This window comes from Apteryx mantelli, chromosome 31 (assembly GCF_036417845.1).
Source record: "Apteryx mantelli isolate bAptMan1 chromosome 31, bAptMan1.hap1, whole genome shotgun sequence".
Taxonomy (NCBI): domain Eukaryota; kingdom Metazoa; phylum Chordata; class Aves; order Apterygiformes; family Apterygidae; genus Apteryx; species Apteryx mantelli.
In genome coordinates, this window is record NC_090008.1 from 1,426,237 (window position 1) to 1,453,858 (window position 27,622).

Genomic DNA, 27,622 nt, shown 5'->3' on the forward strand with positions numbered 1-27,622 from the left:
CGCATCGACGACGGTACGTGGCCGCCCTCGCCGCCTGTCTACCCCGGGGAAAACCCCGGCGGGCGGCGAGGGGGGGGGAACGACGATCCCCAGGAGCAGCCAGAGCCTAAAACCCAGCCGGACGCGGGCGTCTCCGTGGCCCGCTGGGATGAGGTACGAAACAGCCGCCCACATCTGCGTGCGCACGCACGCGCGCCTCTCCGTGCACGCAGCCGATCTGAGCCCCCGCGTGCGTGCTTTAAACACCCCCCCCCCCCAAAACCTCACTCCAGCGCTTCGCTCCTGCTGCCCCGGAGCGGGATGAGCATCCCAGTCCCGGTCCCGTGCGCAGCCGACGGTTCGGGGCCGGCCCCGTAGCAAGCAGGTACGATTTGGGGGGCCGTGCTTCCCGCCGGCCGGCTGCCTCCCTCCCTCGAGGCGCTCGGTGGGGAAAGGGGCTGGCAAAGCCCCCCCCCCAAGTGCCCCTCACCGTCCCCCCCCCCCTCGCTTTCAAAGTTAACCCGACCCCAAAGGTACTGTCCGAACGGGCCAAACCCTGCAAGGTGCCGGGTCCGGCCCCAGACTGAGCCTCCGACTGCAGCTCTCGTCCCCGCCTGGCCCCGGGCTGGATGCGTGCCATTTCTTGCAATGGTGCCTGATTTTAACTCCCCCCCCCCCCAAACCCTCATCCTCCCCCTGCACCCGCCTGGGACAACCGTGTCTCGGAAAGGGGAGCGCCGCGCGCGGCACCCCGCCGTCGATAGCAATAGCCACCTCCGCAGCCCCGGGGCCCGGCACGACGGGCGTCCCGGCACAGCCATCCCCGCCCAGGAGGTGCTGTGCATCGAAGCTGAAGCTTTAAATTAACCCCCCCCCCCCCAATACCACCCGGGGTCAGGCCGGGCCCCCCCGGCACCGTCAGGCAGCCTGAAAGGGAGCCCCGGGGTTAGCGGCGACATCCCGGGAGAGTGGAGAAGGAAGCGGGTCCCTTTTCTTAGCGCAGGCTGTTTTAGGACCCCCCCCCCCCCCAGAGAGACGTATCTGTGATCCCCACCCCTGCCCTGCCCCGAAACCTTCCATTTTTTTATTTTTCATTTTTCATTTTTTTTAAATATTATGTACTATATTTTTAGTCTTAAACACGATATATTATATATATTTAATTTTTTTATATATATATATAAATATAAATGTTAAAAAAAAGGGGCTGCCTAGTGCCTTTGTTCTGCAAAAAGCATCGCGGTGGGGAGGGCACGGATGACCCCGCGGGGAGGCGAGGAGGGACGGAGCATCTCTCGGGGTCCTGGGGACGCAGAGCTGGTGGAAGCAGGGGACACGGATGCCACCGGCATCTGGATTAGGGCCTGGCTCCCGCCCGGTGCCGTCCCCATTTTGCCTGAAGGTCAACATCGTTCTCCTGCTCCTGCCCTCCACCTCATCCCCACGGAAAGCGGTTTTCTCGGAGCATTTCCAACCAGCCCTAACTGGGATTCGAGATGCCGGTGCCGTTCCCAGCTCCGACACCGACCCCCTTCCCGCCGCTGAGCGTGTCCCCTCCATCCGGGCGAGGGGGGCAGCAGCCGTCCCCGGGATGCTCCGCGGCCGCTCCGGCAGCAGCGCGAGCCCAGCGCGGCCCATTTGCCGCCCGCTCCCGGGACACGCGCTGGGCTCCACTGACCTATTTCACTGCAGCTTTTAACGGGAGCTGGTGCCGAGAGGGGCACGAGGGAGGTTCTGCAAGTTCCTCTGCAGCCAGCCTCGCTCCGTTTTATTTATTTTATTTTTTTTTTTCCAGACAACCCTGCAAACAGGCTCGCTTAATGATTTTGTTTCTCTACAAATGTAGCCTATTACTTTGTGTGTTTCCACGCCTGGTTTATTATGCATGAACCAGGCAATTTGCCTGCTGCTCCCGGGACCCATCTTTAAAACAAAAAGGTGCTTTGTCATTCTTAATGGCTTTTGCTGGAGCGTGGAATGTGCGGTTGGTAGCGAGCTAGAAGTATGGGATGGATGCATAGATAGATGGATGGATGGCTGTGAAGGGAGGGAGAGACATTAAGTTTCTTCTCCGTCCATAACCCCTTTAACTCAAACGCTATTGTGAGAATCAAACTACATCACACCCCGTCTCTCCCCTGGCTGTAACCCAGCTCTCCTTTTTAACAGCGCCAGGAGACGAGCAAGTCAGCTTTAAAGTCACACCTGCCTGAAGATTAGACCAGCTCAGAAATTCAAGCCCTGGAGGTGTTTCTACCTTGCTAAAGAGGCAGCCTCATTTCCCCAGGAAACAAATCTCCCCTCCTTGCCATCCAGCTAATTTATTCCAGGAGCCCAAGATGTATTCTAATTTATTCCCCAGGATGAAGCACGCTCGCCGCCTCCTCTCGGCTGTGCAGAAATCTCTCGCCTTGTTCTTCCCCTCGCTTTCATTCCCCCTTGCCTCCCCGCGGACGCGACGAGGCTGCAGCCTTCAGAGGAGCGGGGAGAGATGGGGGGTTATTTGGGGTGGGTCGTTATTTCATTTTGCTTTCATTCGTGCATGCTTGCTCTCCCCTTGATGCGGCGCGCCGGAGACGAGCGCCGCAGACGGAAGGGGAACATCTCCCCCAAAGTTTGGGGCAGGAAGGGGCGCAGAGAAAACACCAGGCGCGTGGGATGGGGGGGGAATAACCCTCCGCTTCGCTGCGGCCGCAGCAAGGCAGCGAGCCGGGAGCCGGAGGACCGCGCGGCTGCCGCTTCTCCCACGGCTCCCCGCCGCCTCCGCACCACGCACGCTTCCCGGGAAGCCTCCCGCTGGGATCCAAGCTCCGCGTTAGACCTTGCTTTCTCCAAAATCCACCCTACGTCAGCAAAGACCACCAGGCTGGCGGAGCAACGCAACTCCGCGGCCCTCGGTCTTATCGGGAGCTTGTTTACTGGGGGGCAGGGACAGCCGCAATTTAACTCCAAGCCACCCTGACAGCTACAGCGGGATAAAAAAAAAATTAAATAAAGATCCCTCAAGAAAACTGTAATTTGTCTCTCAGAGACCAGTGCCCGATAATAACATGCTGTAACCAAACAGAGATATGATTCCCGTTTCTTCCCTCACTGCTGGCTGTCATGCTGGAATTTAATCTTTCAGCCCTCTGTTACCCAGGCTGGTGATAAAATATAATTTGATTTCGTTCCTAATAAATCAGGAACTCTTGGAGAGAAAAAGACAGAATGAGGAGGGCTGAGGACACAATTTCCCAAGTTTATCCATGTGACAGAAGCATGGAAGAAGTCAGCGTTAAGCTAAGGTAAAACGCTCTTTCTCCAGCACCCCAGCTACATCCTCAAGGTATTTGGTACAGAGCAGACTCATTAATTATCCCTGAGGCAAACGGGAGCAGACTGGGGGGACTTTGCCTGGGATCATGCCCCAGATGTGGGTAGCAAGAAGATTTAGATGGAAGAAATAGGCAGAAATCCTCCTCCCCACAGCTGCTGCTTGGGACCGAGCCTAATCACGGCTCGCCTAGGGGCCTCAGTTTCCCCATCTGGAAAATGGGTCTAAAGCAACACGGAGGGGCCGAACGGGAGCTCCGGGAGCCTCCGCTCCGCGCTGCGATTTGTCAAGCGCTAAGTAGCGCCGCTCTCCTCCCTGCCTCCAAAGAGAGGCCTTTGTAAAGCCGCATCTATCGCTTAAGCCCTGGTGATAAATTATAGACGACTGCCTCTCCCCCCGCCACGCGCTCGCTGCTCCCCGCGGCAGCCGACTCCGTGGCACGCTGGCAGGAGCCGGCTATTTCACAAGAGCCGCCTTTCGGGGCAGGGGTGAGGGGGGGCACGTACTTTTATTACTATTATTTACAGGGAAGAAGCACACCGGCGCGTTGTACTTGAGCAAGGCAGCATCTTTCATCTGTGCGATCCCAAAGCATTTTACAAACTCCGGGAAAGCAAGTCTCAATGCACCTGTGAACTATTTTTACAGGGAAGACAAGAATCTGTCTAATTGCCTTGAAATGTTTCCAGACTCTGAGCCCGACAGGCAATCAGCTGAGATGCCTCCCGGGCTCCTGCCGTCAGGGTACAGACTCCTACGAGACGGAGGCCGAAATCCCGCTTCGAGGAATGGGAAGAGGCAGGAATAGGTGAGCTGAACTGTCTGGAGCCTGGGATAAAAGGGGGAAAGCATGTGGCAGAACCGCAGCTCATTAATCCCCTGATTTCCCCTGGACTCGGGGAAGCTGCCGCTTCTCAACTCTCCTTGGAAAGTTTTAAAGCGCTGCGGCTGGTTTTTCCCCTCCTGCTAGGCACACCTATGTACCGGAGCAGTCCTCCCACTCCATCCTCCAGCAAAATCATGTTGGAGTCAAACTCTTTCTTCACATTCGTTAAAAACACTTATTTTTTTTTTAATAGGAACCACTTTGGCCGCACTGCGCCAAGATGGGCCTCGTCCAGCTGCAGCTCCAACAGGGCCGAGGCAGCACGGAGCAGGACCAGGAATAAAGCAGCCGCAGCAGAGCCGGAGCGGCCAGCGGGACGCGGCGGAGGCGGCCAGCGCCACGGGAGGAGTTTTTGTGGGAAACGCCACAAAAACGACCCAGGGCTTTGGCCTCGCAGCAGGGCGCAGGCTCCCCCGACGGGCTGCCCTAACCGGAAAGAAAACGGAGCCTCGGATCACCCCCCCGCCTCATGTTTCGCGTTGCCCTGCTGCGTGTCGAGGCCTTATTTCAATTTTATTGACGGAGTTCGGCAATTGCAGCTGGCCAGGGCACGGCTGAGGCAGCGGCAGCCACCTTGGGCCCACAACGGCTGAGGTGATGGTGCGGCCCAGGGCAGCGGGAGACCAGCCCCCCCCCTCAGCCCCGACTCCCCTCAGGGCCTGGCCCCGAGGGGGCCCAGATGTGACAAGGCCCCTGTGGGAGGTTCCAGCGCCCACCCCAACCCCTAGGCCCGTCCCGCCCCCGCCACGGCCCCTCCGCCCCCGGCCCTGCCCACCCGGGCAATGAGCCCCGCCCCCTCGGTGCAGCCTTATTTATAGGGCTGGAAATCCCGCGAGATTTCCCGGAGAGAGCGTGTGTGGGGGGGTGTTTCTCCTCTGCTTCTCGCGCGAGCAGGATGCTGGGTGGGGTCTGCCGATGGCTCCGCCCCCAGGTGAGCGCCCCCCGCCCCCTGCGTCACTGCGCGGCGCCCGGAGGCAGCGAGGCCCCCGCGGGGGCCTTCGTGGCCGCGGGCTTGGGCGGCCGCGGCGGCGCCTGAGGGCTCGGGGGGCTGGAGCTGGAGCTGGGGGCACTGGGGGCTGCGGGGCCTGGAGCCTTGGGCAGGGCTGGGGGGCGCTGGAGACCCCGCGGCTGTAGAGGACTAGGGGCACTGGGGGCTCTGGGGGGCACTGGGGGGGGCCATGGGGAGGGCTGGGGCCCTGGGCAGAGCTGGAGGCTCTGTGGGGCTGGGAGACACTGGGGGCTGCAGGGCCTGGAGCCTTGGGCAGGGCTGGGGTCTCTATGGGGCTGGGAGGCACTGGGGGGCCCTGGACAGAACTGGGGTCTCTATGGGGCTGGGGGGCCCTGGTTGAGCATGGGCAGAACTGAGGTCTCTATGGGGCTGGGGGGCCCTGGACAGAACTGGGGTCTCTATGGGGCTGGGGGGCCCTGGAGGACCATGGGCAGCGCTGGGCAGAGCTGGAGGCTCCATGGGGCAGAAAGGCACTGGTGTTTCTGTGGGTCTGGGAGGCACTGGGGGGCTGTGGGCAGGGCTGGGGTCTCTATGGGGCTGGGGGGCCGTGGGCAGGGCTGGGGCCTCTGTGGGGCTGGGAGACACTGGGGGGCCCTGGGCAGGGCTGGGGTCTCCATGGGTCTGGGAGGCACTGGGGGGCCGTGGGCAGGGCTGGGGCCTCCATGGGTCTAGGAGGCACTGGGGGGCCGTGGGCAGGGCTGGGGGCTCTGTGGGGCACGGGAGGCCGTTCCTCAGCTCTGGGGCTGGAGTGCAGCAGCGCTGCCGCCCGGCTCGCCTGCGCCCTCGCGGGGCTCTGCCCCACATGCCAGGCCGGGGGGGGCGGCTGAACCCCCCAGGCCGGTGCCCGCACAGTGAGGCGCCTCCTCCCGGGACGGTGCCGCTCGGCTGTGTGTTGGCAGCCCCGGAGCAGCCCCGAGCCGGGGCCATGCGGTTCCTGCCCGAGGGCGACGGGAGCAGTGGCGGGGAGGGATTTAATCAGGCTTTGCCGAGCGCTGCGGGACTCTTCCCGGGGAAGATGCTACTTGCAAAGTGCTAAACAGTGTTACTGTTGGCCTGGTGCCGGGAGGGAATCGTTCCTAAAAGTGAATCTCTCTCGCTAACTGTTAGTGATAAATAATGAAGCAGCGCGTTTCCCTCCTCTGTGCTTTCTCAGCCCCCTCCGGCAGCCGTTTCCATTGAACGTTCGGAGCAATGGCCTATTTCACAACATGCGCTTTCGTGGCGGGGGAACGGTTACTGTGCGCAGGAGTTATCCGCAGCAGCCCTTTGCGTTTGAACCATGTTGCAAGTTGTCTTTCGGAGGAGCAAAATGCATCTTATAAACCATAATGAATTCAGCTTCCCAGTCCCTTCTCGAGCGCGTTATCCGCTGGGAGACAGGCGATTGTATCATTACCTAGAAATGTGATTTGAATCGTCTTCTAATTAGATGATGGGATCGCAGGGATGGGTTCTGCGCTGCCCTGTGCTTTTGTTTTACTGTTTGCAACCGTCGAGCGCGAGGGCAAAGCCCTCCCAGCTCCCGGAGGGACGTTTCACCCACCCTGCGCTGCTGTAAGTGATTGCGCCAGGCACAGGGCGGCAGGGGATCGGGGCCGGCGTTCGCCTCTGCTCCCCAGTGGCACGGCGTTTCAGTGCCTGACGAACGTTAATGGAGTCATCGCTCGCAGTTTCATGGGGAAATTGGTTTTGCAAGCTCTAGTCAGCAGAGCTAATGATAATAATTAAAGAGAAACCCTTTAGTGCTCCTTGCGCGGGGTTTCCTGGGGGCCTGTTTACCCTGCGTCTCTTGGGAAATAGCTCGAGTTTTGCGTGATCCTGATTTCAACACTGACTGTTCTTCCCAGGTGGACGGAGGGGCCGGAAGCCCGGAGCTGCTGCCTCTTGTAGGGCCACGTAAGAGGAGAGATGAGGGTGAACGGCATCTGCTGCCCAGGCGGGATCCGGCACAGCCCCGCACACGCACTGCTGCTGCTGAGGGAGCTCTGGTGATCGCGGAGGATCAAAATCGGGACCTAGTCCCAAGGCCGTCGCGTTTAGATCACCCTGTCCTGGTCGTTGTGACCGCGAGAGGCACAGGCTCTCCTGTCTTATGTTACCTGCCGGCACAGGCTGCCTGCCAGGCTCGTTTCCGTGGTTGTTTTCGAGGCACTGACCAGAGACCGCGGTGAGAAATGGGCTGGATGCGATGCTCCCGGCGCCACAGGGATTCCCACCCTCGGGCATCGCCCGGAGCCGGACGCGAGGTGCCAGCCTGGGGCACGGCCTCGGCTGAGGCAGCAGCAGCCTGATGTGACGTGCTGAATCCATCCAAAATGACTCATTTTCTGACGGTAGCAGGCGGCGAGTAGCTGTGACTGTCGCCCGGCTGGGTTTCTGCGATGGGAGAGGGCTGGCGGGATCCTGGCAGAGAGGCAGCGCTTTCCTAGGGCCGCGCTTCCCTCTGGTGGAAGGCCGTAAAGACACAGTCCTTTCCCGTCTGACGCCTTCCGCGGGGAGATTTAATTTAATGGGAGCAGCGAAACAACCCCCAAGCCCGGAGAGGGCCCATCAGTCCTTGGGTTTTCGCGTGCGCGAAGAGAAACGGCCAAGCGTTAGGCAATAAAAATGTGAAGTGGCATCTTGCCTGCGGTGCTTTAGTGCCCTTGTGAAGCGCCGGAGACTGCTCTGCCCCCGGGGAAAGGCAGGACAAGAGCCGGTGACGGGGAGCAGCAGCCGGCCGCGTTCGGATGAGATATTATGTCCGTTCGAATGAGAAATACAGCGGGGGAGAGGAGCCAGCGCAGGCGCGGAGCCCTGCAGCTTTGCAGCCCGGCGCCTTGGAGCTCGGTGTTATCCGCAGGTGTTTATCAGGTGCTGATCAAAGCCGAGGGAACCGGCTTCGGGGCAAGCGAGGTCAGCGCTGCTCAAAATCGGGCTAAAAACATCGCGTTTCTCTCCACAGCCGTCGTTCCGGTGCAGCGTGGCCCAGACCAGGCCTGCGGGGCCGCAACCACATCCGCCTCGAGTCCCGTCCCCGCGGGAGGCGGCAGCACGGAGCCGGGCTCGGATGCACCTGGGGAAGAGCCGCACGGACCAGCCGGCCGCATCCCTGTCCCGCACGCTCCTCTCGGACGCGGTACGTGCAGCCGAGCCGCGGCGTCTCTCGGACCCCGTCCCTCTTGCCGCCAGATGGCAGGGCTGGCCCTGCGATGGCAGGGGACGCGGGGACAGCCGTCAGCTGGCCAGCGGTGGCTTCGCTCCTGCCCCCGCTGCGCCACGGCGCGTGCGTGCTGCGGCGTGAGCTCCTTAGCACCCGGGGTCCCCTCGGCACGTGCTGGGCCCTCTCTCGGCTGCGCCTCGCTGCTCCCGTAGCCCGCGGGAACGGCCGACGTGCGGCCGCTTCCCGTTCCCTTTAGCGAAGCCGCGGCAGCTCTCGCATCCCTGCTGCAGGGCTGCTGCGTGCAGCCCGGATCCGGCGCCCCGGGGAGGTGTCGCAACCTCTCCCGGCTGGTCTGGGCGCCGTCACCGCCGCTTCCTTCTGCATCGGCGGAGCATGAACCAAAGCGCTTCGACGCGGGGCTCCACTCGCTCGCCCCGCCGTGCACCGATCCCAGTGCCGAGGCAATAAATCAGACCTGGCTAATTGGGGGGGGGGGGGGGGGGACGTTGGCTGGCCCCCAGCAGCGGTGAGGACTCCCCAGCCCCGGTGCGGAGGGGCTGATGTCACTTCTCGAGGGACCTGAGTCACCGGTCCCTCCTTCCCCTTCCCGTGAGGGGTATGCCAGCCGGGAGCGCGTGGTGGCTGGCGGCTCCATGTCTCATCCGTGGCTGGGTGGCTCCTCCACCAGCAGCCGCAGAGCTAACGCGGGGGCACGAGCGCGAGGCCGCGGGACAGGAGGTGACGAAAGGGTTGCTGAGTTACGGGGACTTGCGGAAAGCGTCGTATGAAGTGTGAAATCTCTGGGGCTTGCTGTTCACACATGCCTGGCTGCGAGTGTGGGAACCCCTGCGTTTGACTGCTGTCGTCCGCCGCGGCGCGGGGAGGCCGCGGGGAGGCCGCGAGGATGGACGCGCGTCGCGCCTGGCTCATCCGGGCGGCTTTCCTGGCTGCCGCCCTCCGGTTTGCAGGTAGGTGAAGGAGGAGAGCGGAGTTGCCCGGGGAAAGGGAACGTGCTGCCTCTGGGGTGCCCCCAGCTCCTTCCTGCTCCGGCTGCTAGATTCCCCTCCGAGGACCGTTCCGGGATTCGGGGACCTGCTCCTGCTCCCTCCTCGCCCCATGCCTTGGCCTGTGCGCCGGGGAATACAGCCTCACGGAGGCAGCGGGAAGACAAGCCGTCCATCCACCCCGTTCCTGGTGGTCCTGGGGCTTCCTTGGGGCAGTGCTGGAATGAGGGAATGGGCCAGAGGCTGCTGGGGCCTCTCTTAACCTCTTTTGGGGACCTTGTTCTTCTGATCCTCGGTTAGCCCAAGCCGGGGTCCGGCCCCACCAGGTGAACGGCGTCCTGGGGGGGTCGGTGCTGCTCTCCGTGGCGCTGCCTCCCACCGCGAGGGTCAAGGAGATCGACTGGAGCTTTTCGGCCGGAGCCGGCGCGACCATCCAGGTGGCGGAGTTCAGCCCCGGCAGGTTCGAGCGCCCCGATCCCGGCGACCGGTTCAAGCAGAGGCTGGAGAAGTTCAACGAGACGTCGCTGCGGATCAGGGCGCTGGAGCCAGGCGACAGCGGGATCTACGGGGCCCGGATCAAATTGCAGCTGGCCGTGGTGGAGGATCAGTCCTTCAACCTCTCCGTCTACGGTGAGTCACTGCAAATAGGTAGCTCTCGGAGACTGCAGAAATTCCCTAGTTTTAGCCCTAAATGCCTGCTCACGTGCACCCCTTCACAGTGCAGTTAGGATGCTTCCTGCCCTGGGGAGAGATTCAGCCCCTTCGCTCCCCGTCTGCAAAGTGCCTATTTACGGTCATGTTGAGCTGAGTCCTCAGCAAATTGCATCAGTCTCGCAGCTACTAACGAGCATGCTCCCTCCCCCCCCGCCCCCCCCGCCGCTGTCACAGCGCCCCGGGGCTCGGCACGGCTATTTCTTGGCCGCACGTCAGGATGCTGCAGGAGGCAACTGCGGCCGGCTGGTCCGCACCGTGCCCGGCCGGCAGCACCGGAGCCCTGCTCCCCCCGCTCGGCACGCCGACGCGGCGCTCGGCGCATGGGTGGTCCCCGTTCGCCCAGCGGCAGCTGCAGAGCTGATGCCGACGAGCACGTACGCAGCTCCGGCTCGGAGCACCCCGGGCCGCCTCCCGCGCGCCCCCCGTCCTCCCAGCGCCGCTCCGGAGCGGCGCAACCGCCTTAGCGCAGCGCTGGGGTTGAGCTCATCGGCTCCGGCAGCAGCTGGGCTGCAGCACGGTGCTCACCGCCGGGCTCTTCCTCTTCTTGCAGCCTTTGCGCTTGCGGGGGCCACATCCTCGCTGTGCCGCGCGGCTCGGCTGCGGCCTGCGTGCGCGAGGCCGGAGCCAAACCCGCAGGCAGTTCTGGCTCCTGCCCTGCTAACGCTGCTGTTCCCAGCCTCTGCCCCACCTTTCAGAGCTTCCGCTGACCCCGGCACCCGCCGTCATCCTGCTGAGCACCGCAGGACTACGGGGCAGTGCCAAGGGGTGTTTTGGGAACGTGTGGCCCAGTGCAGGGGGCCTCGGGGCTGCCAGCACCTGCGGAGGGAGCAGGGGGGATCAACTTTTGCAATCCTGTGCGTTCTTCCCCTCTGATTGCAGAGCCGCTGCCGGCCCCCGAGATCCGGAGCTGGCTGCTTTCCGAAACCCCCACGCGGTGCAACGTCTCGCTGCAGTGCCGGGTGCCCAGCGGGACCAGAGGCACCGTCACCTGGCTGAACCCCCGTAGGGACCAGCGGGACCTCAGGGTGCATCCTGCCGGTGGCGGGATGCTCAGTGTAGAGGTGCAGCCCGGCTGCGTGAACACCACCCTGACCTGCAGCGTCCGCAGTGCCGTGGAGGAGCGGAGGGGATCCATAGACCTGCTGAACGTGTGCTGGAGCGGAGGTGAGGGCAGCGCGGAGGGGTCAGCGGAGGAGGGATGGGGGTCGGGGTTCCTCCTGTTTACACCGCTGGTAACTCCAGCTCGCTCCTGCCTGGCAGCGTGACGTGGTGGGGAGACTGTGGGGAGACTATGGATAGGCGCAAAGAGCCCTTCTTGCACCCTTGACCTTGGTCCTTTCCCCATCGCAGGTGAAGGCATCCGGCTCAGCTGCTGGACCGCGATGGCTGCAGCGATCCTCCTAGGACACTCCGCCTGGCAGCTCTCGCCGTGACGGAGACGGGCAGCCCTCCGCGAGAGGCAAGAGCAAGGCTGGAGTTTCCTGGGGGAACTTAGAGCGCGGTGCTGAGCCCTGCCCGTCGGACCTGGGGCACGGTAACGGCTCAGCTCTCTGGGTTAGCTGATGTTTTTCTGGTTTGCGTTGGCACCGTCTGGTCATCTTTCACGTGGTTCTTCGTGACACAGGGACTTTCCTTTCTGTCACTTGACAATAAATAGGGCCTGTTCTCGTGGCTGGCCCAATTCCAGCCTTAGGAGGTGGTTTGTGCGAGTCATTTGCACTGGTATGAACTGTGACCCTCTGACTTGCCCCATATCGTTTTGGGGCCAGGGGAGCATGAGGCAGAGCTGGCTCCTGTCGCTTTGCTCCTCTGTGTATCCCCAAGGCCTGTCCTTCTCCTGGGGCTGGGGCTTCCAGAAGTCCCCAGCAAGTGCCCCGTGCCCTCAAACTGCCCAGAGAAACTCCCTGGCCGGAAAAAGGAAGGACATCCGTGAGAAGCAGCAGCGTGGCAGCTCCAGCGAGAAACTGGCCGTCTCTGTGTTACCCAGAAATCTGCGCTGAGGGATGCTCCAGCACAGCCACATTTTGGTTTTCCAAGGCTTTTCCAGCGCGTGAGAATCTGCGGTGCCTTCCCAAAGGCAGGAGGACTTTTTGCACAAGAAAGCGTGGGGTTTGCACAAGAGCTGGTGACGCCCAGGCTCGCGTGGGGCCGGGGACGCCGTGGGATGGGGCCGTGACTGCCCCGTCCTGCCCACTCGCGACACGCAGCCCTCGGCCCAGGCCCAAAGGTTTGCCCCGGGCAAACCCACGAGCGGGCTCGTTTGGGCCGCGGGCCCCTGGGGTGAGACGCGATGCTCGGCCTCGGTGCCCCTCCGGAGGCTGATTTGCCTTTTTTCCGCCGGGTCGCGGGCTCGTGGGCCGCTCCCTGCGTCCGCGGGCGCTTCCTCTGTGCCATCCAGCCGCTTTGTTCTCTGCTTCCTCAGCTCTTTCGGAGCAAGCTGGTTTTCCCCATTAGCTGGAAAATTAACCTCAGCAACTTTCATTTCCCGCCTCCCTGCAAGAGTCACCGGAGGAACCACGAACCTGGACAATATTGTCCAGCCCCATAACGGAGACCCAGCTCGGAGGGATCCTGGTGGGCGTTTGGGGGCCGTAACCTCCCCTCGTCTCTCTCTGCACCTGCCTCGGTTTCCCCGGCAGTTTAGGGATCCGCGTGGGGAAGCGCCGTGGGAGAAGGACTGGATTCATCCGTCTTTCTGGTGCAGGTTAATTATTTCATGCGAGTGCGGAGAGCAGCTGACGCCTTGCCCGAGGCTCTGCCCCGCTGAAGCAGGCGCGGAGCGACGTCAGGGCGGCTTGCTCCTCTCTCCCCGAGCTGCTGGAGGCTTTGAATAAAAAATGAGCTTTCTGTGGTGTTAATGGAAATCACTTCCTCCCGGCCCCTGCCCACGCAGGGCGCAAAACACGTGTCTGAGCGGGTCCGGGGAGGCCCGGCGCGAGCCTCTCCCCGCTCTCCGGGGACCTGCAGCGGGCTCAGCGCCGTCCCCTCGCTGCCGCGTCCCCGCGGGGAAGGGGGGGATCGGCTGGCGCGTCCCAGAGCCGAGCCTGGCCGGGACCTGCCACCCTGTGCTGCCTCTCGGTCCTGCCCGTGGGGACGGGGGCCGCTTTGCTTCTGGCTGCTCTGGACCTCCAGCAGCTTCGGCATCGCCGCCAGATCCTGCCTTGGTATTGCCGCCGGAGCCTGCCGCGACAGCCACGGAGACGCCAGCTCGGCCCCAGGTGCGTCCTGCGCGCGTGCAAGCAGCTACATAGTCCCATCCCTGCGCCGTGGGGGTGCGGGGATGCCAGAGGATGCTCGGGCACTGTGGGAGAGGAGCCAAAGGCGCTCGGAGCGCTCGGGTTCGGACCTCGGTCTCCCCCCTCCCACGCGTGGATCCAGCCTGGGCTTCCCCAGGAAGCTGCAGCTGCTGCAGCAAAGCTGCGTTTGAATAAACCCTCGATCGGGGACGGAGACGGGGGAGACGCGGCAGGTCCCGGCCGGAGCAGGTCTCCCGCCTGGGGACCGATAATCGCGCCGGCCCGGGCGGGGGGGATCCCGTAACACGCCGGGGCAGCGGGGCGCTGAGCTGCCGCTTTGCCCCCGCAGGCGACGCCGGTCCCGCGCGCGCCGGCCCGTTTCGCGCCCGCCGAGCGGGGAGCGCGCGGGAACCCGCCACGCGCCGCTTCCCACGGGCCGCTTTGCTCCTCCCCGCCGCTGCCGCTCGACTCTGCCCACCGAGCCGTGCGGAGAGCCGAGGAGACATGGACGGGGAATCGCCCCGCTGCCGCCGCCGGCCGCTGCTGCTCGCCGCGCTGCTCAGCCTCTGGCCAGGTGGGTGAGCGGGGGCCGGTGCGGCGAGGGGGCGACGCCGGCCCCGTCCCTGCATCCATCCATCCATGCATCCCTCCCTCCCTTCCTCCCGCCCGGACCGGGAGAACCGCGCCGGGCTGCGGAGCTCCCCCAATCGGCGCCAGCGGCTCTCGAGGTGTTTTCGTCGCCCGGCGGGTCCGGCCGGGCGCGTGTGTTTGCGAGTGCACCCGCCTGCCTGCGCGATGTCCTAGAAAGAGGTTTCCTACCCAGAGCGATGCAGGGATGCTGCCGGCGCCCCCCCCCCCCCCCGGCTTTTGGCCGCGGGGCTGCTCGGGGCCGGGCGCCGCGCTCGCACCCTGTGCCGGATAACGCTGCGGAGAGGCCGGCTCCTTACGTAAAACGGGAGAGAGGAATCCCCTTCCTTCCCCGCGTGCTAATCCACGCATTTATTAATTCCCCCCCCCCCCCCAAACCCTCTGTTCTTGCAGAAAGCGTTTAATAATCCGGGCAGATTAGCAGGGAGGTTTTATCTTCCTAAAATGCGATTGGCCTCGCGAGCGCCCCGCGCGAGGTGCTGTCGCCCGCCGGCGGGCAGGAAGGCGGCCGGCTCCGGCGCAGGGTGCGCGCTTCTGCCGTGCCGATGACAAATACCAGCCCCAGCTAGACGGAAAATAGGCTGTTGTGATGGTTTCGAGTTTTCCAGCTGCTTGCTTTGATCAAAATTATTTGGTATAGGACTGTGGGGTGGTGACGAGCCAGAGCAAGACGTAGATTAATGTCACGTAGATCCTGGGTTAAAAACAGCTTCACAGTCCGGCTTCTTCCAGGGTCTAAGTGAGACCCGAATCGGATGAATCCGGATGCCAGATGCATCGCGGCGACTCGTCTGCGTGTCTGTGTCTGCCTCCCTCCCTTGCACATAGTCATTATCTCCGTCTAGCTCGGATTTTCTCCGGCACCAGCAATCCCAGGCAGAAGCGCTTCCCCGCTCCTCCCTTTAAGGTCAGGGCTGCCGAGCCAAGAGCGGAGACTTGCTGAGAGCGCGTTCCCAAAAACCCCGGGTAAACAGGATAAAACGGGGGGGCTGCGCCGAGGAGCTCAGGAAGCCGCTCGATTGTACTTGCTGCAGACCTGGCACCGGGCTGCTTTTCCCACCCGTCACTTCCCCCAGCGCCGCCAACAGCAGCGGGGAGCCGGCGGGCAGCATCCCGTGCCTCCGCGGCCGGAGAGGGGAGCAGCCTCGCTCCAGAAGCCCGGGCGGCCCCGGGAAAACCGTGCCGAGGACGGAGCCAAAGGCTCTGCAGGGCTCTTAATTACCAGCCCCCCGGTTAAATACGGGGGGAGCCTTCGTTTAAGCCCGGCGGGCAGAGGGCTGTAGGGAAGACGCGGGAGCTGGACGGACAGCTGGACCTTCACGCCACGGTTAGGGTGGGAGGAGACCATCCGACCTGAGCTCCTGTGCTCCAAGCCCCGTTGATGCCACGTTTCGGGCACGTTTGGGGCTGCGGAGCGGGATCTGGTCCTTCCATCGCCGCCGGCTTCCCCGGGGCTGGCTCAGGCCTCCCTGCCTCCTCCCGCGTGCTCCGAGCCAAGGGACCCGGAGCAGGAGGCAGCCGAAAGCCGCTGGGCTGGTGCCGGTGTCTCGGAGCATCCCTGGGATGGACAAGGCTCCCGCGGGGCCGTCGCTTCGCCCTCGCTGTCGTTACAGGCCCTGCGACCTCCGCGAGCCAGCAGGGAGGAAGCGCCGGGAAGCAGCTCGGGCCGGAGGGAAATTCAGTAGAGGCCGAGGCTCGGAGGAGAGGGAACGGAGGCGAGCGCCAGGAAACGGCATCGGAGCAACGAGAGCCGCGGTGACGCGGAGCGCTTCTTGCCAAGCGAAAAGAGGCAGCTTGTAATTTGGGCTGCTGGAGGGTTTCAGGCAAAGGAAATGCTCCGATGCCTGTGTTTAATCCGCTTTAATACCCGGGCACATCTGTTTCTTGTCCCTCGGAGCGGGAGAGGAGAGAAGGGGAAATTGCGGGTTTGGGCGCCCGGGTTTGAGCCCGGGCAGGGGGAAGGCGCTGCGGGACCCGTCACCCCCCTGATCCCGGGTGCCGTCCCGGCTCCGGCCGGAGCAGGTGTCCCCGGCACTGGGAGAGGGGCAAGGCTGGCTGCCAGACCTTGCCGCTCCTCCGGGAGCATCCCAGCCCCGGCGCGGGGGGCTTTTATCCGGGTAGGAGAGGGGCTCAGAGGGGCCGCGGGAGCTCTCCGAGGCTGGCGGAGAGCCCGCGGCAGGGCAGGGACCCCAGCCCCGATGCTCCCGGGCTCCTCCGCGGCTCCCAGGGCCGGAGGAGAGCCGGCGTCCCCGGGACGATGCCCGGGAGCATCGTCCGGCGCCCGCGGCGGCTCCAGAGCGCTGCCGGGGGCCGCGTGGGAAGCAGGCTGCGGAGAGGAGACAGCTTGGAGGTAGGCGGCAGCGCGGGAGGTTCGTGCCGAGCTTCTCCCGTCGTGATTTTGCAGAGAGCTGTCGATGCTGCCAAAAAAAAAAAAACAACCCCGAACCCCCCCAAAACGGTGCAGCGCGCTGGCTGCGACGTCCCTCCCTGCAGCCAGGCCGGCGGGACAGGTGGCTCCGGAGACGCCCCGGCTCATCCCGCCTCGGCCGGGCCAGCGAGCACCTTTCGGCCTCGGCACGGCCGGCGCCCCGGGATGCCTCTTCCCCTTCCTGAGCAAACGGCTTTCGCGGCTGCAAGGGGAGGCTGGAGCGAGGGGGAGGTTCGCCACCAGGCTGGGCCCAAAATAAATCCGCCTCGGCGTGCCGTCCCCTGCCTTCGCCGCGCTCGGTCTTCCGTAGGCATCCGGGCACGGGCGAGTTTTAAGGAGGATGGGGGGGTTTGCAGCTGTCGGCCGGGAACTTCTCCCGGAGCCCCTCGGAACGTTGCTCCGGGGAGACGCCGCAGCCCCCCGTTCGGATGAGGAGGAAACACCTGAGCTTGCAGATGCTGCTCGGACACCAGCTTCCCGCCGCGGGGAAGGGCAGGCCGGGTCCTTCGGGAAAACGCGGCGTCGGCCGGGATTCCCGCCTTTGCCGCACGCCCGCCGCGTGCCCCTGCCCGCGCTGACGCTCTGCCTTGTCCTCAGAGCTGCTGCTGGGCCAAGCCGGGGTCCGGCCCCACCAGGCGAACGGCGTCCTGGGGGGGTCGGTGCTGCTCTCTGTGGCGCTGCCTCCCACCGCGAGGGTCAAGGAGATCGAGTGGAGCTTTTCATCCGGAGCCGGCGCGACCATCCAGGTGGCGGAGTTCAGCCCCGGCAGGTTCGAGCGCCCCGATCCCGGCGACCGGTTCAAGCAGAGGCTGGAGAAGTTCAACGAGACGTCGCTGCGGATCAGGGCGCTGGAGCCGGGCGACAGCGGGATCTACGGGGCCCGGATCAAATTGCAGCCGGCCGTGGTGGAGGATCAGTCCTTCAACCTCTCCGTCTACGGTGAGCAGCCGCGCGCCGGGGTTGGGAATGAAACGTAAAGCTGGAAGCGGGGCGATATTGCAGTATGGGGAAACTGAGGCACGGGGCAGCGGGGCGGTTTGCAAGGGCTGAGCACGTGGCAGAGCCCAAATCCGCGCGGCGCTGCACCGCGAGGTCTCTGCACCGCGTCGGTCCCCGTCAAAGGCCAAAGCGGCTCAGCCCCATCGCCGCGAGCCCTGGCAGCGCCGCGCTGGTGCAAACGGCGGAGCCGGCTGAGCCGTCCCTGCGGTCGACGCAGAGCCGGTGCCGAAACCCCGGAGCGGCAGCCAGCTGCTGGCGAGCACGGCGGAGTGGTGCAACCTCACGCTGCAGTGCCAGGGCTCGGGCAAGGGCGCCGTGAACGTCACCTGGCGGCAGGGCACCGCCGCCACCGCCGCCGCCGCCGCCGCCGGGGACCTGCGCCCCGACCGCCAGCAGCTCTCGCCGGACGGCACCACGCTGCGCCTGGCGCTGCAGCCCGGCGCCCCCAACGCCACCTACGCCTGCACCGTCAGCAACCCGGCCGACCGGCGGGTCGTCGTCTTCGACCTGCGAGCCATCTGCCGCGGCGGAGGTGAGATCCCCGCCGCTCCCTCCCTCCCTCCCTCCCTCCCTCCCTGCGGCGAGCAGCAGGGATGCTCCCGCGCAGCGCCGCCCTGCTCCCGGCCCTCCGTGCTCGGAGGAGCCCCGCGGATCGGCTCAGCGTCTCTCCCCGCCGCTCCAGGGGGCCAGGCGTCCTTCTCCAAGTCGGGATACGTCGTCCTGACCCTCATCCTGCTGGCTGTGAGCCTGGGAGCAGCCTTCTGGTGCTGGCGGCTGAACAGCGAGAAAGCGGCGGATCCAGGCGAGCGAAGCCCCCCCCCGGCGGCAGCCCCGTGCCCGGCCCCGTGCTCCGGGGATCCGGGATCGCCGCTGGAGCACCCGCGCTCACGCCCTGCTCCCCCCGCAGCTGCCGCCCCCGCGGCGCCGGCGCCGGAGACCCCCTCGGACCCGCAGTACGCCGAGATCGTGCGGCGCAGCCCCCCGGAGGGTAACGACCAGGTGAGACACCCCCCCCCTTCCGTAGGGATCCCAGGGGTCGGAGGCGCCGGCGGCCCCTGCGTGCCGGAAGGGCTCCCGGGGCCGGTGGTGCGGATGGGGACGGGCACCCGGCGCCCTTCCCGCGTGCCGGCTGGAGGGCAGCGCTTGCACGGGCTCCCCGGGCATCCGCCGGGAAGCAGAGCGGGCCGGGAAACTGGGGCGGCCGGATCCAGCTGCCTTTCCGCTCGCAGGGCCTCGGCCATCCCGAAAATAATCCGGAGAGCAGCCCGCCGAAGAAAGCGCCCATCACCACCGTGTACGACCAGGTCCGCCGGACGCCGGAGAACGCGGCCGAGGAGGTGACCTAGCCCTCAGGTGGGGGCCGGCGCCTTTCCCTATCCGCCTCCGCCAAGGAAGCGGGGGGCGAGCGCCCTGCGGACGTGTCCCCAGCCGGAACGCCGCTGCCTTTTGCCTCCCCCCCCCATCCACACTGAATCCGCCCCGCGGCGGCTCATCCGCGTGCCGGGAGCCTGCGGAGGGGCACAGGGATTTGCCTAACGTGGAGAGGGGGATCGCTCGGGGCGCCGGCAGAGCCTGACGATCCGGCTCGGAGAAGCCCGCCGGGAGGTGCGGGAGGCTCCCGGCACCGCTGGCCTTCCCTAAGGATTTCTCTCTCTTCCCTAGGTGCCAGCGGAGCCGGAGCACCAGGACTTAAGAGAAGGGCTTTAACGTGCGTCGTGTGCCAACCCAACCCCTCTAGCCCCCGTTCCGGCTCCCGGGATGGGAGCTGCCACCTCCGAGTTTTTGCCAGACTGATGCTTTCCCACTCACCTCCGGCTTCTCCAACCCTCTGTCCGAAGCCCTTGGAGACTCTTTTGGGAGACGGACCCCAGCCTGAGGTGGAGCAGAGTTACGGCGGTGGAAGCAGGGAGCCGCTCCGGCACCACAGCCGGGCTGGAGCGCGGCTCTCCGGTCCCCGGCATGGACGGAGCAGCGAGCCTGGCCCCACAGCAGCTCCTTCCCGGGATCCCACAGCCGCCTCCTCCCAGGACGGTCCCCGGCAGCTCCTCGGGTAGCGACAGAGGGGGGCTGGGACGGACGCGGAGGTGGGATACGGGATCCCAAGCCCGTTTCTGCAAGCAGCGCCGGGGAAAACGGACGGACTTCCCTAAAGCCAAAGCCGGGGAGACCCAAACGTTTGGCGCGGGACGGAAACGGGGAGCAGGGAAGGGCCGCGGCAGGCAGCCAGTCCCCGCGGGCTGGAGTTTGCAAAGCCGGGTGGAAAGGAGGGATGTAGCCGCCGGAAAAGCGGCTCCGGCTTTGTCTCCCCGTGTAGCGCGGGAGCCGGGGCCGCAGGCGCCAGGCTGCGCGGGAAGGTCTCGGCCGCGTGGGGCAAATGGACACCGTGACTTCCCGGCTCCCACCGCCTTTCCCGGCCATCCCGAGCCGCCAGGCCGGGCCGGGATGGGAGCGGAGGCGACTGCCCCGCTTGGTCGCTGCCGCTGTGGGGGGGAAAAAAAAGCCTAGAAATGCAAAGCGAGGACCTGCAAGCGTTTCCCCCGCTGGAGCCGGCGCCGCCGGAGCCTCCGGAGCCGCGTGCCGCAGGACTCCCGCCGGAGACCCGTGCGCGCTTCCCCTCTCCCCTTAGCCGCCTTGCCCGCGTGGCTCGTGCCCCGTCGCGAAGGAGGGAGCGCGTCACGCCGGCGCGGGGCCCCGATCGCCGCCGAACCTGCCGCCCCTGTAACGCAGCGAATAAATGTTGGTGAGACCACGGCGGCGAGCTGCTGGCGCGGGCGCATCCGTGTGCATCCGTGTGCATGCGTGTGCACGCCTGTGCACGCCCGCTCGGGCACGTGCACGCAGAGCCGGCGTGGCCAAACCGCCGGCAGCAAAAAGAGGGGTGCAAAGGGTCCGGATTCGGGGATGTTCCCCCCCCCCAGGGCCGCGGGGAAGCCGTGCCGCTCTCCAGCGTCGCGCCCCGAGGAAGCCCGGGCGGCCGAGCGCGGCCGCGGCTGAGCAAAGCCTGCTCTCACTTCCCTCTTTGGAAATGCAGAAGTAGGCGGTGGCAGCAGCTCGGGTGCCGGGTGCCCCGCTCCCTTCCCCCCCCCCCCGCTCCCCGCGCCCCCACCTCGCCCTCGGAGCCCCGCTTCCTCCCCGCCTGCACCCGGGCCGCGGCGGGAGGCCCGAGGCGGGGTGACGGCCCCCGGCGGGACCAGGCGGAGCCCTCCGGCATCGCGCCCCGCGTTGCGCCTTCTGCTCCCTTCGCAGCGGGGAGCTCGCTTCGGTGAAAGTTTTTCAAGAAAAGGGCTCGTCCGCCGCAGGGAAAAACCGCCCGGCGGCGGCGGCGGCAGCAGCAGCCGCCTTCTCCCCTCGCTTTGCAGCCGGTCGAAAGCCTTTTGCCCGGGGCCGGCGTTCAGCTAAGCCGCGAGCAGCCGTCGCCCACGCGGGGCCGGGTGCCGGCGGCGGCTCGGCGCCCACGGAGCTGCCCGTGCACGGAGCAGCCGGGAGGCTGGTGCAGCGCTGCACGGCGCCGGCACTGTTTGCACAGCTCCGGCGAGCATCTGGCCTCCTTTACACATTTATTGCCGAGCACCTGGTGCAAAGAGGAAAACGAGGGCTGAAGGGCAGCGACTGGCCCGGGGGGGGGACAGCAGCTCCGAGCCCCTCGCTGGCTTGACCAGGACGGCGGATCCCGCTGGGGTCCCCGGCGGCTCCGAGCTGCAGCCGGGCCCAGTGCGTGCCGGGGTTCCCATGCACGCCAGGGTTCCTGTGCACGCCGGGGCTCGAGGTCGGCGACGTCCCCGCGCGCTCGCCACTCCCCGGGGCAGGTGCAGGGCTGGGTGTGGGCGGATTTGCATGCTCGCTCCCCCCCCGGCACGCGCAGCCCCGAGCCGCCGGCGCAGATGGAGGGATGGAGGCGCGGAGCGGCCGCCGGCCGCCGCTGGCCCCCCGGCTCCTCGCCCTGCTCGGCGTCGCCGCAGGTGGGTGCGCGGAGGGGACGCGGTGCCCGTGCACGCGCGGCCGGGGGGGTGGCGAGGGGGGGACCGCGGTGGCAAGGAGCCAGGGGGACGTCACTGGAGCGGCTGCTCGATCGACGGCCGCTCGCGGCTATTGCAAAAAGACGCCAAGCCCGGAGCAGCCGCGGTGCCGCGGCGCGGGATGAGCCCCCAAAATCTCGCTGCAAATCAGAAAACGAGCGAAATTGGGGGGGGCAGAACAGGGCTTTCCTCCTCCGAGGAGCCCGGTCGGAGCCACCGGAGCGGAGCGGACAGCAGGGTCCAGACCGCGGGGAGCTCCGCGCCGCCGCTGAGGGTTCTTCCTCGTATCCGCCGCGAGAAGCCGCGGGGAAGGTGTCGGGGCGCCGCGGCAGCGCCGGCCGCCCTCCCTCGCCTGCGCCACGCCGCTCTCGGAAATCAGCCCGAGAGGCGCCCGCCGCTCGCCTGGCGCCGGGGCCCCGCGCCCGCGCCGCCCTCCCTCCCTTTTCCTGCTCCGTCGCGGCTGATAAGAGCCCTCGAGCCGCGGAGCCGCGACGGAGACCGGAGCAATCGGGCAGGTCGTGGATGCGACGTGCGGGAGAGGGGCAGCCCAGCCGGCTCGCCCTCCTCTTCCTCGCCTCCGGGTTAAATGTTTCCGCTGCGGGTTTTGCCCCAGGGAATTTTAAGCCGGGACCGAAGTGGCAAAACTGAGCTGGAGGAAACGGGGACTCGGCAGAGTTTCCAGGCCCGGCTCCGCTCTCGGTTCCCTCCCCAGCGCTGGCCCACGCCGGGCGCACGGGGATGGCGAGAAAGCGCGAGTTTTTCCACCCGCCTCTGCCCCGAAGCGGGGCGGCGCGAGCGGCCGGCGGCAGGGAGCCGGCAGGGCCCCCGGGATGGTGCTGGCCGCCGGCCGGTCGCCGCGGCGTTTCCGCGCCGGCCGCTTCTCTGCCTGGATGTTTCCGCAAGGAAACAGGGAGGAAGAGCAAGGTCAGAAGTGGCCGCTGCTGGCGGCTCTCGGGGCAGGGAGGAACCGGCTCCGTTTGCAGAGCCCGGCCGTGCCGCAGGCAGCTTTTTGCAGGCGCAGCTCTCCCTGGGAAGCTGCTACAGAGCCGAGCACCCGCGGCGCCCGCGGGCCTGAGGAAGGCGGCAGCCGGGCGTTTGCTCTCGTTGCTGCCGGGGGAACCAGCTCGGCTCCTGCCGGCTCCTCCGTCCTGCTGCCAGCAGGGCAGGACAGGTCCCCGGGTCCCACGGAGCCCGTGCGGTGCTGCTCCGGGCGTGTAGGGGTGCACAGCTCGGGGCGTGCGTGCCGTGCCGTGCTGTGCCGGTCCATGCGCGCGAGTTGGTGTGCGTGCCGTGCCGTGCCGTGCAAACGGGTGCACAAGCTGCTGTGCGCGCCGTGCCGTGCTGTTCCCACGGGTGTGTGTGCCATGGTGGTCTGTTTGCAAGCGTGTGCGCAGGTTGGGGTGTGTGCCGAGCCGTGCACACGCGTGCGCAGTTCGGTGTGCATGCCGTGCCATGTACATGCATGCACAGGTTGGGGTGCGTGCCGAGCCGTGCACACGCGTGCACAGTTCGGTGTGCATGCCGTGCCATGTACATGCATGCACAGGTTGGGGTGCGTGTTGTGCCATGCACACGCGTGTGCAGTTCGGTGTGCATGCCGTGCCGTGTACATGCATGCACAGGTTGGGGTGCGTGCCGAGCCGTGCACACGCGTGCACGGGTTGGGGTGCGTGCCGTGCCGTGCCGTGCACATGCGTGCGCAGTTCGGTGTGCGTGCCGTGCCGTGTACATGCATGCACAGGTTGGGGTGCGTGTTGTGCCGTGCGCATGCATGCACGGGTTGGGGTGCTCTGCTGCATCCTCGTGCAAAGAGCGCTTCTGCCCGGCTGCCAGCTTCTGCCCCCGCGGTGATGCTGCCAGCCCCCATCTCAGCCCTCACCCGCCCGCCTGGGCACGGCAGCACCGAGACCGCCGCCGGCACGGCCTTCGGCAGCCGAAAACCCACCTGCCCGGTGCCCTCGGGGCCTCCTTGCGCAGCCAGAAATGATTCACTGAGCGTTAAGTGCCCCGTCATAGCCCAGGTCCCCGCCAGCACCCAGCTGAGGCTCTCAGCAGCGTTTCCCAGCCGGCGCGGGGGCTCCCCAGGCACCGGAGCGTGAATGCCGCGGTGCACTGGAGGCCACGGCGGAGCCGGGCGCTTTTCCGGCTCCCCCCCGCCCGTGCTGCCGGGGCGCAGGCCCGGGCTTTCCTCGCTGCACCTTTTTCTTGCTAACTTGGAAGGCAAATTTGCAGCTCGCTTTCGCCTTCCCCCGCCCACGGCAGCTCCGCTGCGCTTTCGGCAAGGTCCCGTTTGCAAAGCTCCCAGATGCCTGGCTCTCGCTGGGATGGGGACGGGGATGGAGATGGGGACGGGGATGGGACCAAGGCAGGCGGCTCCAGCAGGAAAAGGCGCGGGACTTTCCCGCGGCCCCAGCGAGCCCCCGCGCAGGATGCAGCAGGTAGATGCAAAGCCTGTGTTTGGGGTAAACCCAGCGCGCGCCTCCTTTGTTTGGGGCAAAATATTTGGCCATCGCCGCCGCCGCCGGCGGTGCGATGGCTCCCGGGAGGGAAGGGCCCGGCCGGGGTCGAACCGTGAAGGCAGCGGCACGGCGAGGCCGAGAGCAGCATGGGGGGGGGCGGCGGGGCCGGCGCTGGCGTGAATGAGTCATGGGCAACCGCCGCCGCCGCCGCGTCTCGCTTCGCCTCTCCGCTCCCAGCCGACGAGCCCCACGCGAGCATCAGCTGCCCCAGGGCGGTTTTACCCCAAAAGCCCTGTTTCTAGCCCGGCACGGCGTCCCTGACGGGGGGGGGGGGAGCTGGAGGAGTGGGGGGGTTGCATGCGGTTTGCCGGCGACGTGCCGGCTCCGGCAGCGGCACCTTCCTCTTTGCAAACCAAAGCAGCGGCGGGCGCGTTCGCAGCCGGGGCAGAGCGCGAGGCGGCCCTGTGATGTGGCCTCAGCGCCGCCGAGCCCTTTTCCGCCGAAAAGCAGCTTTTTAAGGCCGCCCGCCGCCGGCCTGCGCCGCGGCTGCTCCCCGGCGGGCCGGCACCATCTCGCCGCGGCCCCTGCGACGGGCCGTCTGCCCCCAAAATCCCACCGGGAGGCGAGCAGCGATGCCGGGCGGCGGATTAAATGAATCAGCGCTCGCCGCCCCCACGGGAACGCTGGCGCCCGGCCGGGCGAAACCCCCGGCCGCCCCCGGCGGGCACCCGGCGAGGCTTCGGGGCAGCACCGGGGGCTCCCGCTCCGGCGTTTTCCCACGCTGACGTTGCTTTTCCCGTTAGGGGCCGTGTCCGGCCAAACCGGGCCCCAGCCCCTCCGGGTGAATGGGCTGCTGGGGGGGTCGGTCCTGCTCTCTCCGGTGCCGCCCTCCAACGCCAGCGTTAAGAAAATCGAGTGGAGCTTTTCGTCCGGAGCCGGTGCGATGATCCAGGTGGCGGAACTCAGACCCGGCAGGTTCGAGCGCCCCGATCCCAGCGACCGGTTCAAGCAGAGGCTGGAGAAGTTCAACGAGACGTCGCTGCGGATCAGGGCGCTGGAGCTGGGCGACAGCGGGATCTATGGAGCCCGGATCATATTGCAGCCGGCCCAGGTGGAGGATCAGTCCTTCAACCTCTCCGTCTACGGTGAGCAGCTGCGAGGGCGCGTCGCCCGCGATGCACAAGCCGGTTTATGGCCCCGGTATAACTCACCGCCTGGTGACAGGCCGTAAAGCGGAGCGTTATCAGCGCCTGGGAAAGGGGAAGAGCGATGGCGCTCGCTGCCGAGCAGCTGTCGAGGGTTTTTTCCTGGCTCCGTGACTAACCGCAATCTAGCCCCCACCCGCCCTTCGCCCTCCGCATCCATCCCGACTCGCCCTCGCCGCTGTCGTCCCGGCCTCTGCCGAGCGGACGGTGCCCGCGGCCTCCCCCAAAACTGCTTCGGCAGCCATCCGGGACGCGGGGACGCGGCAGCATCCCGCTGGGTCCCGGTTTTATTTGCCCTCTTCCCCCAGAGCCCGTGGGGGTCCCGGAGATCCAGGGCGAGGTGCTGGCGCAGACGCCGCACGAGTGCAACGTGAGCCTGCGGTGCCGGGCGCCGGCGGGCCGCGACGTCCGCACGGCCTGGCTTCCTGCCGCCTCCGGCACGGCTCCGGACATCAGGCTCACCGCCGAGGCCGGGGAGTCGTGGCTGGAGGTGCGCGCCGGCGCCGGCGCCCTCAACGCCACCTACACCTGCGTGGCCCGCAACCCCGTGCACCAGCGGAGCGCCTCCGTCCACCTGCGGACCCTGTGCCGGGATGACCGCGGTAAATCCCCGCTCCAGGGGCGCGCCGGACCGGCTTGGCAGCGGGTGGGGGGGGGGGGGTTATCCGTCGCCGACTGCCCGGCTTGTCCCCGCAGCCGTGCACGTCCGGACGAGGTGGCACCTCTGCCTGGCATTCCTGCTTGCCGCCGGCGCCGGCACGGCCGTGCTTGCTGCGCTCTACCTCTGCAAGAAAAGGCGGAAAAAGGAGGTTGCAGGAGGTAGGAGCTGCCGCGCGGCGCCGACCCAGGTTCAAGGCCTTTTCCCGCAGCTGGAGCAGGGACAGGGTTTCGGACAAAGCCAGGAAGGAGGGAATGTGGGAAGGGGCACTGGCGCAGCCGAGCCTGCCTCCCCCTCGTCTTCCACCGCCTGCTCCGAGGAGGAAGCCCCACTGGAGCCGCATTACGCCCAGATCCAGCGCCGAGACCCTCTGGCGGGCAGCGAGTGGGTGAGCCAACCCGCGGGCTCCCGGGGCACCCGGAGGGACTCCAGCCGGGAACGAGCCTGAGCTGCCCCCCCCCCCCTTTCCAAAAGGAGAGGCTGCTAACGGCGCTTTTCCTCCCGGCTTTTCCTGCTGCAGCACCCCGAGCAGCGTGGCCACGTCACCACCGTCTACGACCAGGTGCGGGTAACGGCGAGCAGCCTGGCCAAGCCGCTCGCCTAGCCCGCGGCGCTCCCTCCGTGAGTATCCACCGGGATCGGCGCCCACCGCCGGCGTGTCCCCCCCCCCCCCCCCCCGCTCCGGCTCAGCAGCCCCGGCACCCGGCTCAGGGCGCTGGGGAAGGAGGAAACTTAATGAACTGGCAGAAAACCTCAAATGAGGTTTTTTCCTCCTCGCCCAGGGCGGAGGGAAGTGCTGCCAGCGCGCGGCAGGGGGACTCGCGGGGCCCCGTCCGGCAGCCCCGCTGCTCCGTCCCCCCCGTGCGGGTCCGAGTGTCCCGGCTCCGTCGCCCAGTGGCACTCCCAGACGGGGAAGGACGGGCGGCGCAGACCCCCCCCGCGGCGGGCAGGAGCGGCCGTCGCGCATCGCCGTGGTCCAGCGGACGCTCGTCCCCGTCTCCTCTTCGCCCCCTTCCTGCTCCGTTTCCCCCTTGTTCCTCCTTCCCTCCTTGCAAAGCAGCAAGGAGATCCAATAAAGCCGGACGAACCAAGGAGCGTGTCATTGCGTGGGGACGCGGGGGCTCCGGATGGGGCTCTGCTGTGCTCCCGGCGGGGATCCGTGCCCCGTGCCTCGGTTTACCCGCACGGCTCCCGGCCCATCCTGGGGCGAGGGGCATCCAGGCTCCCGGCCCTCCGCGCGGGCCCTGATGCCCCAGCCGTGGCGACGGGACCCCCCTGGCAGCTCCGGAGGGACCCGCGGCCCCACACCGGCCCCCCGGGCCCTGCCTGCGGCACTGGGGGCCGCGCGCACAGTCCCAGCGCCATCTCCTGGCGCGCAGCGCCCGCACGGCGCCGGGGCCACGGGCCTGGTCCCTGCAGCACCGGGCACCAGCTCGGCCAGGTCCCAGCTCGGCCAGTTCCCAGCTTGGCCGGATCCCAGTTCAGGCCGGATCCCAGTTCAGGCCAGATCCCAGTTCGGCCCCATCCCAGCTCGGCCCCATCCCAGCTCGGCCGGATCATGGAAGAGCCGGGTCATGGCGCAGCTGGATCACTAAGCAGCCAGGCCCCGGGCGCAGCCGAACCCCGCGCTGCCCCAGCCCAGGCGCAGGCTCAGGCCCCGGCCCAGGCCCAGGCCGAGCGGGGCCTGTGCAGCGCCGTGCGCACCGCCCTCCCCGCGGGGGCGCCCTTCTCCTTCCGCGCGCGCTTGTCCCTCCGCGGCTGCCGTCGGCGAGGGGGCGGGAGGGGGGCGTGGCCTCGCGCTCGCGTCACCGCCAGGGCTCGCGGGGCGGAAGCGGAAGCGCGTGGGTGCGTGCCCGGAAGTGTGTGGGCGGTGGCGGCGGTTCCGGTTCCGGTGGCTGGTGAGGGGGAGGCAGGCGGCGGCGG

The 27,622-nt window shown here is 66.9% G+C and overlaps 3 protein-coding genes across 3 annotated transcripts; all 3 read left to right on the plus strand.

Annotated features, from left to right (window-relative positions):
• The first annotated feature begins 8,827 nt into the window (after window positions 1-8,827).
• LOC106482320 (SLAM family member 9) lies at window positions 8,828-12,883 on the plus strand. The gene is made up of 4 exons (XM_067313428.1): window positions 8,828-9,300; window positions 9,637-9,966; window positions 10,930-11,214; window positions 11,401-12,883. The coding sequence occupies exons 1-4, from the start codon at window positions 9,237-9,239 to the stop codon at window positions 11,481-11,483; spliced, it is 762 nt and encodes a 253-aa protein (XP_067169529.1). The 5' UTR covers window positions 8,828-9,236; the 3' UTR covers window positions 11,484-12,883.
• A 606-nt stretch (window positions 12,884-13,489) lies between these two features.
• LOC136994613 (SLAM family member 8-like) lies at window positions 13,490-18,709 on the plus strand. The gene is made up of 7 exons (XM_067313305.1): window positions 13,490-13,535; window positions 13,636-13,860; window positions 16,960-17,301; window positions 17,579-17,893; window positions 18,044-18,163; window positions 18,269-18,360; window positions 18,591-18,709. Exons 2-7 carry the CDS (start codon window positions 13,791-13,793, stop codon window positions 18,705-18,707), a joined length of 1,056 nt encoding a protein of 351 aa, XP_067169406.1. The 5' UTR covers window positions 13,490-13,535; window positions 13,636-13,790; the 3' UTR covers window positions 18,708-18,709.
• A 2,546-nt stretch (window positions 18,710-21,255) lies between these two features.
• LOC136994630 (natural killer cell receptor 2B4-like) lies at window positions 21,256-26,781 on the plus strand. Its single transcript, XM_067313346.1, has 6 exons — window positions 21,256-21,320; window positions 24,640-24,981; window positions 25,350-25,643; window positions 25,738-26,087; window positions 26,220-26,320; window positions 26,482-26,781. Exons 2-5 carry the CDS (start codon window positions 24,780-24,782, stop codon window positions 26,301-26,303), a joined length of 930 nt encoding a protein of 309 aa, XP_067169447.1. The 5' UTR covers window positions 21,256-21,320; window positions 24,640-24,779; the 3' UTR covers window positions 26,304-26,320; window positions 26,482-26,781.
• Window positions 26,782-27,622: the final 841 nt, after the last annotated feature.